The sequence below is a fragment of the Tachysurus vachellii genome, chromosome 2, assembly GCF_030014155.1.
Source record: "Tachysurus vachellii isolate PV-2020 chromosome 2, HZAU_Pvac_v1, whole genome shotgun sequence".
Classification (NCBI taxonomy): Eukaryota; Metazoa; Chordata; class Actinopteri; order Siluriformes; family Bagridae; genus Tachysurus; species Tachysurus vachellii.
In genome coordinates this window covers 17933261-17949913 of record NC_083461.1, presented here as the reverse complement: position 1 = coordinate 17949913, position 16653 = coordinate 17933261, and the positions used below count along the sequence as shown (strand labels likewise).

Here is a 16653-nt window from a genome sequence, read left to right as displayed (position 1 = left end):
TTATTAATAACTTAAACCACTCCAGAAGTGCCTGCCTATTACAGTTCTTTTCTTCTCCTCCTTGGCAAGCTAGAGAATGTGAAAATTAATTGGAGGCACAGGGGCACACTGTTGTCTTTTGTTATGGAGATGCTTCCCATTTTGCCTTTAAGGCTATTCAGGTAAGTAGGAGGGTGGTAAACTTTCAGTTTGTTTCATTCAGGCTCCTTGGAGAAAAGAGAATAAAACTTTAGGCGTCACTAAGGGGTAAAAGATACAACCGTGCTGAATTCGGGAAAGTTTTGACCTACAAGCTCAGAGATCCAGAGAGATGTTTGAATGCAGGATGGTTGAGTTTCAGAAGCCATGCTGAACTTGCAGCATTAACACTCCCTTGTTTCACCATGAGGTCTACTTTGTTGTGAATCATGTACAGCCTACGTTGTTGATGGGTTTGGCCTTTCAAAACAAAAACAGTATAGGGAGCAGCAATCACTGATCCCAGCGCCTACGGGCGAATGAATCTTCACATCGCACGCATTTCTGCTTCACACCTAATACATCCTGACAACAACACTCCTGCCAGTCCGCATAATAATATCCAGATGGTACACCAGTGATTCAGTATTCTGACATTTCTGTTGCATATTCACAGGAGAAAAACTGCATCGGCACCACAAAGAGTGACAAATATTGTATATGTAGGCTGTATTACTGCAAAAATAGTGAGGTACGGGACTCTTTTGCAAAGCAATTTATTTTCATATTATGAAAGTTACTTGTTTTATCACTTAGCATTTTTGTCCAATGATTTGTTTACAGCAAATGCTGCAAATTAATCAAATGTAAATAAATAAAAAACACACACATATATATAACACATCAACAAAGAATAGAAGCCTTTTTTATGTCACACATACATTTCAGCACAGTGAAATTCTTTAAAATTTCTTCGCATATCCCAACTTTAGAGGTTGGGGTCAGAGAACATGTCATCCATGATACTGTGCAACTGGAGCAGAGAGGGTTAAGGGCCTTGCTCAAGGGCCCAACAGTGACAACTAGGCAGTGTTAAGGCTTGAACCCCGATTGTCTGATCAACAACCTACAGCCCTAACTGCTTAGCCACCACTGCCCAAAAAATTTTGAATGAAACCCTACTAGTTAAAGCAAAAACCTTGAATGAACCTTTTGATTCTTTTCTTTTCTGATTAAGCCTAACAGAGTTGACCTGGGTCAAAGAAAAAAAAAATATCAAATTTAAGAGGAAGTAAATAAACAAGGTCACGAAAGAAAATTTTGCATGAACAGCTGTGTAGCCTCCAGTGTTGAAAGCACCCCCTCTCCACTCCCCAGATCACCCCCAGGCCAGGCCAGTGTTGTTTAGAAGCAACTGCAAGACACAAATTGCCTCCTTAATAACCACAACATGCCAGCCTCCTGAAATCAGGACAAAAAAGTTTCTTTCCTACATTGTGTCTGATTAAAGATGACATTTTTTGCTGAAAAGTTCTAAGGTTCTAAGCATGGTTTAAAAATACCATGAATAAAATAGCTGGTTGACCTTTAATGAAACATACATTTTAAAAAAGTGGCTGGTGCTCAGGATATTGAGGTTTGGTAGAATTGACAACTAGTGAGCCATGAGCAGGAGTGATAAGAACGACAAATCCTCATACATCCTTTTATAAACTTAACCTTTTTCTTTTTTTTCTCCTCTTCCACCATCCAAAAAAAAATCCTGATCCATTTAATTATCAGCGTAGTGTCATACCCAGGGTAAGGCCAGGTGAGGTACAGGCTTTGACCCCAGTGGGCATGTTGACAGGGCAAATGAGGTGGGCTTGCCCTTCTCCTGCTGCTCTGATGAACAGAGGTGCCAAGAAACCGATGGGAGTTGGCATTTGGCGACTGACAAAGAGAATTAATATTTACTTGCAAAATGTTAAATGCCATAATGGTCTGTCATGCAGATTTGGAGTTAAACTGCAAGGATTCATCAGAAATCAGAATTAAAGTAGGGTGGGTAGTGAGTGCCACAAAAAAACACAAGGTTGGAGTTCGAATGTCAAAGATGACAAAATGCTATCTGGCTGGAAATCCAAAGGAGTATAATTAGCCCTGCTGTCTGGGTAGGAAGGAGGCATTACTTTCACCATTGTCAATCAGGATGGACATCTCAGTGCTCGTGTTTATGGAAAAGGGAATGAGGGATGACTAAAAAATATATAAAACCCTACAGAATTAGTGAAAAAAGATACAGTTGCCTTCCAGCTTGTAACATGATAGGGAAGAGCTGGCAAATGGGTAGAAACTGGCAGATTTTGAAAATCACTAATTGTTGCAAATTGCCAGAGCTTTACTTTTTTTTTTTTTTTAAAGTTTTTCAAGGAGTTCATGCTTTTATCTGATTGTTCAGCTTCCCAGTGACAGAGCATGAGAAGTAGCTTGGTGATTGGCTTCAAGTGTTTTGTAATAGGGAAGCTAGGAGCTAGCTAGTGGGTGGAATTGTTTATGAAGTAGGAGAAAATGAACAATAATAAGCAACTGAAGCATTTCTTTGCCTTTTGCAATTGTATTCCCTAATACTCTGGGTATCATGGTAAACCTGAGGCAAGAGGCAGAAGTTGTGAAAAAGCTTGATGTGTAAATAATAGCCTGGTCGTTCTTGTGAAGTGCTTGGTCCCACACTGACAAATGCACACTGACAGCCTTTTCAAGTGACTATATAACCCATCTCCAGAGGTCACAGTGGCAACACTTCACTGCCTCATTTAGCAATATCACAGACATGCAGTATTATGAAGAACACTGACCCCATACTAACGCATGGCTGGACATCCGGAGTGGGAAGACAAACGACTCGTGGCACACTGTGTTTACTTGTTTTTATTTCATTTAACTCAGCATCAATGTTACATAATCCCTGTAATGGCATTATGAAAAGTCTACTATTTCTGACACAAAACAAAAAACTATACATCAACAGAAAGATATTTTTTCTGGTTGTAAAATATCATTGCACATACCAGGTTTTCCGTGGATCCCAGAGTCAAGGTCTTCTCTTGTTGAAGAGTAGCGCTGAATTGTTAACAAAGATAAGCACAGATTTATCTGATGTCTTCTTTTATTAACAAGAAGTAACATCATCAGTAAAACTGTCTTTATCCTTGCACAGGTGTTCCACACTTTTTGTTTGGAGGTGGCCAAAGCTTGTGTAGGAGACTCCAGGAGACAGAAAGAGTTCAGAGTGACAGAAACACTATGGGGGAGTGAGTCAAGCAAAAAGGAAAGCTGGGCATTTAATGAAAGAAATAAATAGAATGAAAACAGGACACATCTAATCGAGCGTTGACACATATCTACAAGGCGAGGGGTGAAAGTACACAGACGTACACAGCCACCACAAACACAGACAGAGGCTAGTGTCGGTGGTCAAAGGGTCAAAACACACACTCAACCACACAGAATTGCCTTCCTACCATGGTGACTCTGAGAGCGCATCGGCCACTGCCTTTCTCCTAGAAAACACAACCAAGCAGAGCGAGGCGGTGAGTGGGTGACCATCCAGCATACAGTACTAAGCACAAACACACACTGTAGAGAGAGCATTACATAACATCCGGCGTCTCTAAAAGAGGGCACTCCATTTGTTAGGCTTTCTGAGTGAACCTAGCTCAAATTCACAGGTAAATAAATCACTGTCAGCAAACAATAGCTTAATTATATGGACAGGTTCAAATAAAGCTTGATGTTAAATAAAAGCATTACTAGGCTGGATTCTGAGCAGGAAACTGAGGCTACAGGGGACACAGGCTCATCAGAACTGTGCAGCTTCAGATTGGAAAAAGACCAAGTGATGTTTTTCCAGTCTTCAACTGACCCTGTGTCCACTGTAGCCTCGGATTCCAGATCTTGGCATAGAAAACATGAATGAAATCTGATGTGTTTTTCTGCTGTTGTAGCCCATCCAACTCAAGGTTCGACAGGTTGTACAACATGTGGAGATGCTTTTCTGCAGTGGTTATTTCAGATACATTTCTTCTTTAGATACAGTACTCTTCTTCTCTCACCATCAAGGCATTTCCACCAGGAGAACTATCGCTCACTGACTGTCTTTGTTTTTCACATAATTTTGTGTAACACAGTTGTGTGTGAAAAATCCCAGCAGATAAAAAAAAATTTCTGAAATGCCATCAGCAAGCCATTGAGATCATATATTTCTCTATTCTGATATTTGACCTGGATTTGCATGATTGTATGCACAGCACTGCTGACACATGATTGACTGACTGCATAAATGCATGAAAGTGTTCAAAGTGAGTGAGTATATGCCTTTGCTAACCATAAATATCTCACACTCCTCTGCATCAGCCAGCCTGTAAAAAAATGTCTTGGAAAACAACGGCAAGAGAAGGAGCAGTTGTGTACAAGTAAGTCATTTTGTAATTTTCCTTGACGTAAGATTTCATTTTAGAAACGGTCATCATAGAAACAAAATATTTGTAATATTTACCCTAATACTTAATACTTTTCATCTTTCTCAGACAGATTCTTTAGTTTAGTGAATGTTATCATTAGCAGTAATCTGGCAGTGTAGCTAAATTAAGTGCCTTGGAAAATAACAGGCATAAATTTCCTGTTTTTAAAATGTTTACCTACAGTATAAGGCAACATCTAAGAAACACTTAATATTCATTTATTCATTCATTCTTTTTCTACTGCTTATCCGAACTACCTCGGGTCACGGGGAGCCAGTGCCTATCTCAGGCGTCATCGGGCATCAAGGCAGGATACACCCTGGACGGAGTGCCAACCCATCGCAGGGCACACACACACACACACACTCTCATTCACTCACGCAATCACACACTACGGACAATTTTCCAGAGATGCCAATCAACCTACCATGCATGTCTTTGGACTGGGGGAGGAAACCGGAGTACCCGGAGGAAACCCCCAAGGCACGGGGAGAACATGCAAACTCCACACACACAAGGTGGAGGCGGGAATCGAACCCCCAACCCTGGAGGTGTGAGGCGAACGTGCTAACGACTAAGCCACTGTACCCCCCAGAAATGCCTAATATACACAACATAATTCAGAATATCTGTGAAGTTCAAAAACGTCTAACTGAAAATCTGAAGTGCCTCGTCGATCTGAGCAATCTAAGCTTTCCAGTACAGGAATACTTCACTGTTTCAATACTTTAAGACAGAAAACAAATTTATTTCACAAAACTCATTTATAATGCAAGTCTAAGAGCAGTTTCTGGAGCATGCAATAAACATTTATGCAAAGTACATTTTTGTAAAGCACTTTCATGAATGTTTAAATAAAAGCTAGTCTAAATTAGCTTCTAAATCTGTCAGATTTGTTCTTTTAAGGACGTATGCGGGATTATGCATTACAAACATAGACATATAGGGAAAGAGGAGGCTCAGTTTTGGCAAGATTGCTCCTCAATACCACGAAACTTTAGATTAAATCTAAATAACCAAAATACGTTTAATTTATTGGTCCAATCTTGGATATAACTATGTAAGAACAGCTTTGGTGAGGCATTCTAAAGAGCAACTTCAATGAAAAAAAATCAGTTTTATTCTGAGTAAAAGAAAAATGATTCAAAATGACTGTCTGCAAAAATATCCCATCAAATACAGATACAGCAGACATCTAAAAAACATTTAACCTATCTATGTACCGCCCCATCCAAAAGTATTGGAACAGCAAGACCAACTCTTTTGTTTTTGCTATATACCAAAATATTTGGGTTTGAGATATAATGTGAATATGAGATCATAATTTCATCTTTCAGTTTGTGATATTTACACATACATGAGCTTAACACCAATTTTCTGTGAGCAAAAGTATAGAAATTGCAACTGGAATAACTGTGTCCAGCCTGTGACTCAGTGACATTCTAAAAATGATTGGTTACTGTTTCTCTGGCCTTTACCACAGCTTCTTTCACTTTTTTGTTAGTTTTATGTGGTTTCTCTCTTCAATGCTGCTCAGCTGGGTTAAAGTCTAAAACTTCCCACTTTTTCCACTGATGAAGTCCTTTGTTTTTTTGGCAGTGGGTTTCGGCTCATTGTCTTGCTGCATGATGAAGTTCCTCCTAAACAGATTGGATGCATTTCTCTGTAAATTGGCAGACAGAATGTTTCTGTAGACTTCTGAATTCATTGTGCTGTGACCGTCATGACTCACACCATCAATAAAGATTAGTGAGCCTGTTCCAGAAGCTGTCTTGCAAGCCCAAGTCATGACACTACCTCCCCATGCTTGACTGATGAGCTTGTATGTTTTGGATCATAAGCAGACACTTTCTTCCTCCACACTTTGGCCCTTCCGTCACTTTGGAAAAACAGCTTGGTTTCAGAACTTTTGTGGCTCATTTCTGTGTTTCTTCATGAATTTTTGCCTGGTCTTTTGATTTTTGCTGCTGACAAGTTTGTATCTTGTGCTATGACCTCTATATTTCTGCTCATGAAGTCTTCTCTGTACAATGCAATTTGATACCTTCACTACTGCTCTGTGAAGGTTGTTGGCGATGACTGTTGTTTTTGGACGTTTTCTTCACAGGTCATTTGGCTATACCCAATACCTGTGCATCCTCAGCTTCCATATAGCATACTTTTCCTACATAGACAACTATCTGGTCTTCATGTTGGTTTATTTTTAACATATTTATTAGGAGAAAACATTCACTATATTAATTGTATAAACACTCAATCTAACATGACACACCTGGGCAAAAAGAAACACTTATCAATCACAATTGTTCCACAATTTAAAAAAAAGGGGTTGTGTGTTCTAAGTAATTTAACACACATAGATGTTACTAGCTAAAATTCTGAGATATATATATCATTTTCATCTTTTGACCTCAAGCCCAAATACCATCAGCATATAGAAAAAACAAAATAATTGCCCTTGCTCTGCCAATACTGTCAAACTGGGCTGTAAAATAAGATATAATACAATATTCCCAGATGATCATTTGTCAGCCAGGACATTTAACAACCTGTAGCATATGGTAAAAATGTCATCATGCTGCCAAATGATTAATAAGATCCCATTAATCTCTCTCCAAAGGGTTTTATTGTGTTCTTAAGTAATGGGTGAATGTGGGTGTAATGGAGGACAAGATAATAGTTAACTTCAGTTTTCACAAGGAGACTCTTGAAATCTGAAGAGACACTGAAATCAGGTTTCACAAGTAGTACCCCGAACTTGCATTCATCTGGTTTCACCAGGAAAACCCTAAGTAATCCACAAGCATGGCTCAATTTTTACATGTCACTTTATTCTAGTACTGTAGCTCTGATTTTATCTAAAGAGTAGGAGGCTGTTGAGTGGGAAAGTGCCAAATGACTACATCTCTCTAAAGATGGTTCATGGTCTTCAAATGTCAGTCCATGCCTGGCTGAAATCTGTACTCTCTCCTAATTAAAGTGCCAGACAGTGGAGAGAGAGAGAGAGACAGACAGAGAGAGAGAGAGAGAGAGAGAGAGAGAGAGAGGAATGATGTGAAGTATCTGCATGAATGTTCTTTGCAGAGTCGTGAAAGACATAAGGAGAGAAGATGAAAGGTTGTGAAGATGCAACACTAACATGATATTACTACAGGCTAGGTGTCTAAAAGCTGATCACTTTGATCCCTTACTATTAATTAACCATCAGCAGTGCGTAGCCATCACTGACTGGGAAACAAGGGCATTGATTTCTGCACAGGATCCAGATAATCAGCCAGTTACCACGGCATCCTAAAACCACAGCCTAGCGGAATGACAACTCCAGCGTTACAACCAAAGGTGAGGAGAGCTTCTGCACTTCGTTCAAACACATCAGCTGATGTCAACTCCACATCAGACTTCTTTCTACATCAAAAATGGATGCTGCTCATAGCAGGGGATCCTGTCTAGATGGCTCAATGGCTGATTTGGGTGCCATGATGTCATCAGGCTCCAGGCATCCCCAGAGAGCACTCCAGACCTGATCCCCATCAATCCCAGCAAAGATTTTCATTTAGATTGCAGTCCAGAGTGAATAGTCTTATAAGGGCTCAGCTTCTGTGCTAGTCATACCATGCTGAGGTGATGCATTTTCCTGAAACCACTAAGATGGAGTTAACGCTAAAAGGTATTATTGCCTGGGATAATCTGAAGGTTTAATGCAAAGAAAACGGTGAGAAACCATTAGAATCACATGGGTCATCTATTAAAGCAGCTGTATCCCGTTCAGGTCCTGGAGCATTTATAGCTCTGAACAAACTCTCTAATCGGCATGCTCTTTTATGAAATGTTTCGGGTCTGTCAGAGAAGTCTAAGCACTAATAGCATGGCCCTCCAAGGACACAAAAGAGGAGTTTTTTTAATGTTTTTTATCTCCATATTTCCCCTTAAAATCCCGACTGCAGCCTTGACCATTTTTCAAAACTAGGTCTATCTGGCAACCCTGCTAGTTACTCTGAAGGAGTATGATTAAAGTCACACATGTATTGACTGTATTGTTACACTCCTAGTGTGTTGTTCCTTTTCTCCAAGGTCAGGTTGAGTAAAGATGCGCCGAATCCTTGTAAACTTTCATTGTGTCTGATTGTGCTTTGCTTGTATTTTGAGGCCAGCAGTAAATGCGGAACCAGCTGAAAGCAGCATTTCCTTTCTGAGCTGGACGGAACTTCAATGATAACTCTTATCTAACATCTGAAACATCTCTACATCTCAATTTAAGCTACAAAGCTCCTTCAATCCATTTCTCTGATGGTTGGTTTAAGCATTCGGAGTCTACATGACTGCTGCTTACTGTCTTGAAAATTAAAAAAAGGCCTGTCTGTTTTTTCTAAGCTTTCTTTGTCTTTGCCATCATGGATTTAAGCATCTAAAATCAACATTTGCTGAGATAAGCACATGGGTTCAGTAATAACTCACATTAATTAAACATCCTGAGCAGTAGCAGGATCGATGGAGGCCCTTTTGTTCTGAAGCACTGAGACTCACTGTCATTAGCATATTAACAAATCAAATCAAGTAGCAATGCCAGACTGAGGCAGGTAGTACCTAGAGAGAGATAGAGAGAGAGAGAGAGAGAGAGAGAGAGAGAGAGAGAGAGAGAGAGAGAGAGAGTACTAGAGTATGTACGTCTGGCATGACATCCCACTGAGAGCGATAGGCTGCTAAGTGCCAGTTCCATCATCATGTCAGCATAATAAGTAACATGTGAGACAGAGGAGGATGCGTTTAAATGTCACCCTCCTCACACTCAGGTAACTAAGTAATATGCAGTAAAGTGAGAGTTGTGTGAACAACACCTCATTCCTGGCTGCAGAGGAATCCAAAGCTCTGATAGAGTTTGGAAACTGAAATGCACCAGTGACTCACTGTGATTAGACAGAAGCACAGCTTGAGTCCTCTTCAATCTGTTTACTTGCTCTTTCACTCTAGCAACTTAAATGAATGTGTGTCTGTTTCAAAAATCAGTTTGGATCCATTAGACAGATCTATCTAGTCGATAAAAGAATCTATCACTTAGTGATAAATATGCAAATGAATAAAAGACCCAAACAGCAGCAGCAATGTTGGCATGTCGAACCTGTGAGTTTACTGTTTTAAAGCCAGACTCCACAAAGGAAAATGAGTTTGCTTTGAAATGTAAATTTTACATTTTTCACGATACTTAAAATACTCCTAAACCCACCAAAAAATAAACTTTTGCATTTGAGCATTTGGAAATTATTTCTGTTTTCTCCAAACACATTTAGCTCATTTACAATAAATTAGATAATGCAATGATTCATACTAAAAGATTTACAAATGACTAGGATATTGTTGGTCATTGATGCTTTGTTTATTAATGCTTTGGGATGTGGTAGCCTAGTTGTTAAGGTGTTGGGCTACCAATTGGTAGGTTGTGAGTTCGAGTCCTACGTCCACCAAGCTGCCACTGCTGGGCCCCTGAGCAAGGCCCTTAATCCTCAATTGGTCAGTTGTATAAAAATGAGATAAAAAAATTTTTAAGTCACTCTGGATAAGGGCATCTGCTAAATGCTGTAAATGTTTATTATCCATTTTCTTAAACATAAGACTTAAATACAGAGTTTGACTTTGGCAGCTTTTCTAATATCTTGAGCAGTCTTGATTTATAAGGTCGATTGAATTCATTCAGTTGTACTTGTAAAGTGCATTTAACAAGAGTTGTCTGGTCACAGGCCAGACTGATAGAAATCCTGCTGTAGATGTAGATCCCTAATGAGAACTTGGAGATAACAGCGCGACCTTGTGTGGAAGAAACCTTGAGAGAAACCACACTCCAAAGGGATCCCATCATTTTCTGGTTGTCACCTGATAGTGGATTATAAATCCTAACTCTTGCATGATTGTTCAAATGGATATTAATTTGTAGATGACAAACACTGTGGGAATCGTTATAATTATCTATACGTGAATTGTTGCCAAATTATAATTTGAAGATCAAAAAACTAGGTGTGATCCCCATATAAAACTAAAATCCATTCTCAATGTCATTTTATAAAATATTTAATGATCTACTGCCTTGTTTTTGTATTCTAACAATAAAGAAAGAAAAAAAGGTGTTATATGTATTATACCTGATCTTAAATCATTACACTTCACCTCATGAAATTAATCTTTTCGAATAGATTTACAAACAGATGCAAAATACAGAGACTGCAGAAATGTAAAGCACACACGTGAGAGCTCAGCCCGGGTGCAAAAGGTACAAATAGAACTTCTTAATATGCGACGGCAGATTTTGTTTCCATGGTGCACGTAAGGCTTTAGGATTAAAGTGGGGAAGTCATTTTAATTTTGAGACTCATACCTCATCGCCAGTCGACAAGCTCATTACTGAGAGCCGCTGCAGTTAGGTGGCTCGAGAAAACGATGGAGGCTATGATAAAAGACAATCTTACACATGCTTGTGGAATCATTGATTTGTGCCATTGTTCCTCTCATCTCCCAGCTCCATGAGCTACAAGGAAGATTTACGGTCCCAAAGCCTTTATGATTAAGTCTCATACAAAACAAGAGGTGAATATAAAACATGAAAAATGCTGTCAATATCATCATAAAGCATTGTAAACTGAGCACTTAGAGCTTGAGTGTTGCCAGATTTTTCACTTTTCTGTCACACCGAAAGCTGAAACAAAGAGACGAGAGACACTTAGGTATGTTATGTAAGACAATTTCCACTCAGGATTCAGATTTCTCTGCTGCTATTTCCAGTGGCCCTGTTATAACCTTTAATTAGATCCAGAAGGAAATGCAGCTCTCTGAAATGTTCTTCATCGTTATATGATGCCATAAAGGAGAAGCGACTCAAAATAGTGTCACTAAGCTGAAGTGCATTCTAACATGGTTTCTTTATGATCATACACAAAACCATCAGCTGCTCAACAAACAGGGATAAGCTTGGATAAGTAAACTAGTATATAAGTGCTCACATAGTCTAGTATACAGGTGCTCAGGTAGGCTAGTATGCACATGATCAAGTAAGCTAGTATGCAAGTGCTCATGTAGGACAGTATGCAAGTATGATGTGCTGAAACTATTGATTGTTCGGATTTTTTTAAATATTCTGTTAAATCTTGTCCCAACAATTTAAATATTCATTGAGGATGGAACTCTCAAACTGATTATTTAATAATGCAAAAAATAGTCAAAGAGGAATGATAGAAAAATGGTAGAGCAAAATAGAATAAAGTCACTAAGCAGAGGTGCCTTCTAACACGGCTTCTCTTTGCTCGTACACAAAACCGTCTCCTGCTCAACACAACAGAGATAAGCTTGAGAAACGAGCCCATTTATATGGAAGATGTTGCTTCCACAAAAAGTAGGAAAGCAATCAAATCTTGACATCCTTATTGAGAGGTGCAATTTTTCAATCTCCCCTGGCCTTTACTTAAACAAAAGGGCTGGTTAAATATTTATTTTTACTTCATGCACTGCAGCTCTGTTACAACCAACCTCCTAAATTCTGCAGAAATTGGGGAAAAAATCAAGCCTAAAATGACCAAACACTTGTCTGCATGGTGACTTGACAGAAAACTGCTGTAATAGTAAATTAAAAGAAAAATAATCACAGAGAATCTAAATCTTTCGACTCCTCTCTGTGTGAAATGTTTGACTAAGGACAGATAGATGGAAAAAAAAAATTACAAAATGTCATGAGACATTTGCATCTGCAGATGTTGCACAGAATAAAAGCCCTAATTACAAACTTATGAGAAACTGAAGGGAAAAAAGTCAAAATAATCATTTAGATGATGACAGCAAAAGAAAGCAAAGAGGCACAGAGCAAGTGGAATAACTCAGCTATGGATAAATTAAAAACTGCATGAGCTCATGAATGGAATTACTGCTTCATCAAACAAGCAAATGAATTAAATTCCCCCACAAATGCCAGCCCATTAGGAGACATGTGCAAGTCAACTAGCAGGAAAATGCTTAGAATGAGTATATAATGCACATGCTCAAGTACACAAGTGCTCGTGTAGGCTAGTATGGAAGTGCTCAAGTAAGCTAGAATACAAGTGTTCAATAGACTAGTATACATTTACCAAGTAAATGTAGGTAGGCTAGTATGCAAGTGAGGTTAGTATATAAGTGCTCAAGTAAGCTAGTACACAAGTGATCAAATAAACTTGTATACATTTGACAACGGTTTGAGTAAGCTAATATGCAAGTCATCTAATACGCGCTCAAGTAGGCTAGTATGCAAGCATGATGTGCTAAAGCTATAGATTGTTTTGATTTTTCAAATATTCTGTTGATTCTTGTCAAGACAATTTAAATATTCATTAAGGAGGAAAAACCTCAAACTGATGATTTAATAATGAAAAATACAGAAAAACCAAATTATATAAAGCAATGATTGTCAAAGCCAATTTGAACATTCACAAGTTTGTTTTTATTCTTAATTAAGATCAGTGTTGTATAAAGTACTAGAAAGCAATACTTGAGTAAAAGTACAAGTATCGTACTAGAAAAAGACTTTGGTAGAAGTGAAAGTTACCTTTCAGAATATTACTCAAGTAAAAGTCTTAAAGTATCTGATATATACTGTACTTAAGTATCAAAAGTAATTTTCTGATATTTAATGTACTTAAGTATTTGAAGTAAAAGTAAAAAGTACAATTTCAGTGATTTTCGGTAGACATAAGAGGCATTGCATCTGGTAGGAAGAATCTTTCATTCCAATGTACAGAAACATTTCTTGCAAATGGAGTGGCCAGTGGGGTGGCCAAGGAAACTTTAGAGGGTCCACAGACTTATGACACAAATTACCCTAACAAGGAGCATGGATGAATCCCATAAATGCTCATTAGAGGTAGGATATATCTCTCATAATCTATTTTATGATTTATAATATATTATGTTATAATTTTATCTTGTGTATGTCACACATAAATCAACACCTAATTACATTTTTATGTAAAGCCTAAACTGATAAAACCATCTATAACAAGCTAAACTTAAATTCTGAACTGGACATGTGACTGACTAACTGACTGACTTGGTGGTTCTTGTGAAGTCTGACTACTAGCATCAGGCAGGAAGCTGCTCTGGGGTACTGTGGTGATGTAGGGGCTGGGGGCTGGGCTGGGGTCTGTTTGCACCTGTCTGTATGTGTTTGCTTCTTTAAAAAGAAGTCTGATATCTCTGCCTTTTTTTTCATTTTTTTATTGACCCTATGTAAAAATATGACACATGGATATAATACATATATACATCAAATACAGATTTTTTTAATTAAAACTCAACTTTAACTACAAATCCCACTATAATAATTGCACTTTAAAATCAACTGTCAGCATAAATTACTACTTTAATCACCTTTATGATAGCTAGCAGGCTGTCTGCAATTGCAGTAATCTTTTGAGTAACGTTACCAGATACATAGCTTAATAACAACATTAAACACTGACAGCTGTAAAACTAGTTACCTCATATTAACTAAACAGTTAAAGACTTACACACAGACACTGCACTGTATACCTGTATAACTAGCACAAATGTCAACGTACTGTAATGTATATTATGGCTAAACTGGGGAATGAACCGATCTCTCTTGTCTGGCTAATCTGTTAATAGCATCTAACGTCAATTTATATAGCGCCGTAACTTTCGAAATATTTTTCTGGAAAACTAAATTCTGATGTTTAATCTCAAAACTTACCGAAATTTGATGTATTAGTATTAGTCTGTTACAATATTCTCCTCTACCTCTCAACTCTTTCTTGTCATTGATTGATGGATTTGAAATGTTGAGTGGCGCGGCAACCAAACGTCAAACGAAGACTTCTTTTGATAGGTGAAATGAGATGTCAATCATCACCAAACTTCCAATGCTATCAAATAAAAATTTGAGGTGGCACCTGGGGTGGCCAATCAGATGTCAGGGGTGTTCAGTGCCACCCCGGACACTCCTCTGGCTCCGCCACTGCTCCTTTGACAACATTACGCTGAAATAGAGAGTGCGGAGCGTAATGCAATCTAGGAGCAGTGATTCGCCAAACCTCCCTTATTGCAGTCGCACACATTTCTTCTGATTTTATTTTGCAGTAACGAATAACGAAGATGCTTAGTGGAAATATAGCAGAGTAAAAGTATACATTTTATCTAGGAAACGTAGTGGAGTAAAAGTGAAAGTTGGCATAAATTTAAATAGCGAAGTAAAGTACAGATACGTGAAATTTCTACTTAAGTACAGTAACGAAGTATTTGTACTCCGTTACATTACAACACTGATAGAGATACAAAGGTGGGAATAACATCCACCGTTAACATGCAAGCTTGCATTATGACATGTTTGCAATGTGTCTTGTAGACTAGTAAGCAAGTGCATATGTAAAATGCTATGCATGTATGCTACTAAGCGAGTGTATGAATAGGCTAGTATTATGTAACACACTGTATGCCAGTGCATAAGAAGGTTAGTATAAGTATGCATTGATGCTAGTTTGTATGGATTAAACAATTGGCACATATGTAAGTGTATAAGTAGCATGTGAGTAGGTTAGTATGAGAATAGGTATATATACCTTGGATACAAATGCAAAAATTAGCTAGTAAATAAGCAGGCAGGTAGGTTAGTATGCAAATGCACAAGTTTGCTAGTATGCAAGTAGTAGGGCATAAAAGGGTTCATATGCAAGTAAGATAGTATATGCAAAGACATATATAGTGTAGCGTGCAAGCTAGGAAGTGACTAGGCTAGTACAGTGGTGCTTTAAAATTTGTGAACCATTTTACAAATAATAGATTCCTGGAATATACACAATAATAACCTTAAACATTTTCATGTTTTCAGACAATCTTCAAAGTAGACAAAATGAGACCAAGATAATATTATATAGGTCATTTATTTGCCAAGGAAAACGATCCAAATCACATATCTGTTAGCGGCAAAGGTATGTTGATCTCTAGGATTAGCAGTGCATATAAAGGTAACTTTAGAGTCAGGTTTTTTACAGGTATGAGTGAGCATTCTGCTGAATTTAAGTAACATTCATCTATCAAAGTCTAATCTCAGAACCCGTTTGTAGAAGTGTATCACGGCACAAATGTATAATATATACAGATAATTCAGAAGGCTTTCGCAAACTTTCAAGCACCACTGTAGGCTAGTATGCAAGTAGGTTAGTAGGCTGGTGCGTGGGTATGATCGTATGCATATGCGCAAGTTTGCATTAAGGCAATTAGGCTTGAAGGCTAAGATAATCCGGTAATATTGTAGGCATGCATCCTTAGCATGCAGGTAGGTTAGAAGACATGTTAGTAGGCAAGAAGGTAAATATGCAAGCAGGTTAGTGTACTAGTGTCAAGTGTACTATACATAGATAGCACATAGGCAAAAGTCTAGTACACAACTGCACAAGAGGGTTTGTGTAGTGCACCTGTTTACATGAATGAAATCCGAGTCTGTACTATGTGATGTGTGCCTGTTGAGCCTTTATTAAAAGCTTTTCTGTTTTCACAAGAAAACGTGAACAAAGTCTCATCCAGCACAATCATTGTAGGATTCAAATTGATTTTCAAGAAGTAAGATTGGATTTACTGTCACAATAATATCCAGAGTATTGTTCATTTAATCAAACATATGAGTCACCCTTCCTTTTTATTATCAAATGGCATTCACTGAAACTTTTAATGTAACATGAGAAAACTGAAGAATCTTGTCAGCTGTGCGGTTTTTAAACCTCAGTATTGATTCCTTTATGATTGAAATTTGATGCTATTATCTTTTCATCCCTGGTAATAAAGAGCAGCCATGTCAATCAATACCTGCATCGCAAACATCCCAAAAGCACCAAGGCAACCAAGAGCACACACAAATGACTGACCACCATTACAACCAGGTCAGTGCTGGCATAGCAAATCGGCAATTAGTGCTGTTGGATGGATGGAAGATTCTATCTTTGCTAGCAACATCCCAACATTCAGAGTTAAGAAAAATAATTCCAGTTCTCGAATGCTAAAGCAGAAGCCTGCAACAGAAAGGTGACATCTTATACAGTAGCAAACTTGCTACCAGCTAATCATCTTAATCCTTTCAGAACTCATTTTTACTTCTGCTCATTACAGGCCTATTACACATGTTAATCAGAATACATTACAATTCACTGTGTCCTCAATGTGTCCTCACTTA

The 16653-nt window shown here is 38.2% G+C and overlaps 1 protein-coding gene across 6 annotated transcripts in view; it reads right to left on the bottom strand.

Annotated features, from left to right (window-relative positions):
• The window catches only part of LOC132839999 (protein shisa-6), a 51314-nt gene that overhangs the window by 10805 nt on the left and 23856 nt on the right, over positions 1-16653 (bottom strand). For 4 of the 6 annotated variants that reach the window (XM_060861315.1, XM_060861271.1, XM_060861297.1 and 1 more), the window contains one exon: positions 3462-3500. The exons of the other annotated variants lie outside the window; for them this stretch is intronic. In XM_060861315.1, the coding sequence (XP_060717298.1) occupies positions 3462-3500 (39 nt within the window). The remainder of the gene's footprint in view (positions 1-3461; positions 3501-16653) is intronic. 6 annotated transcript variants of the gene reach the window in all.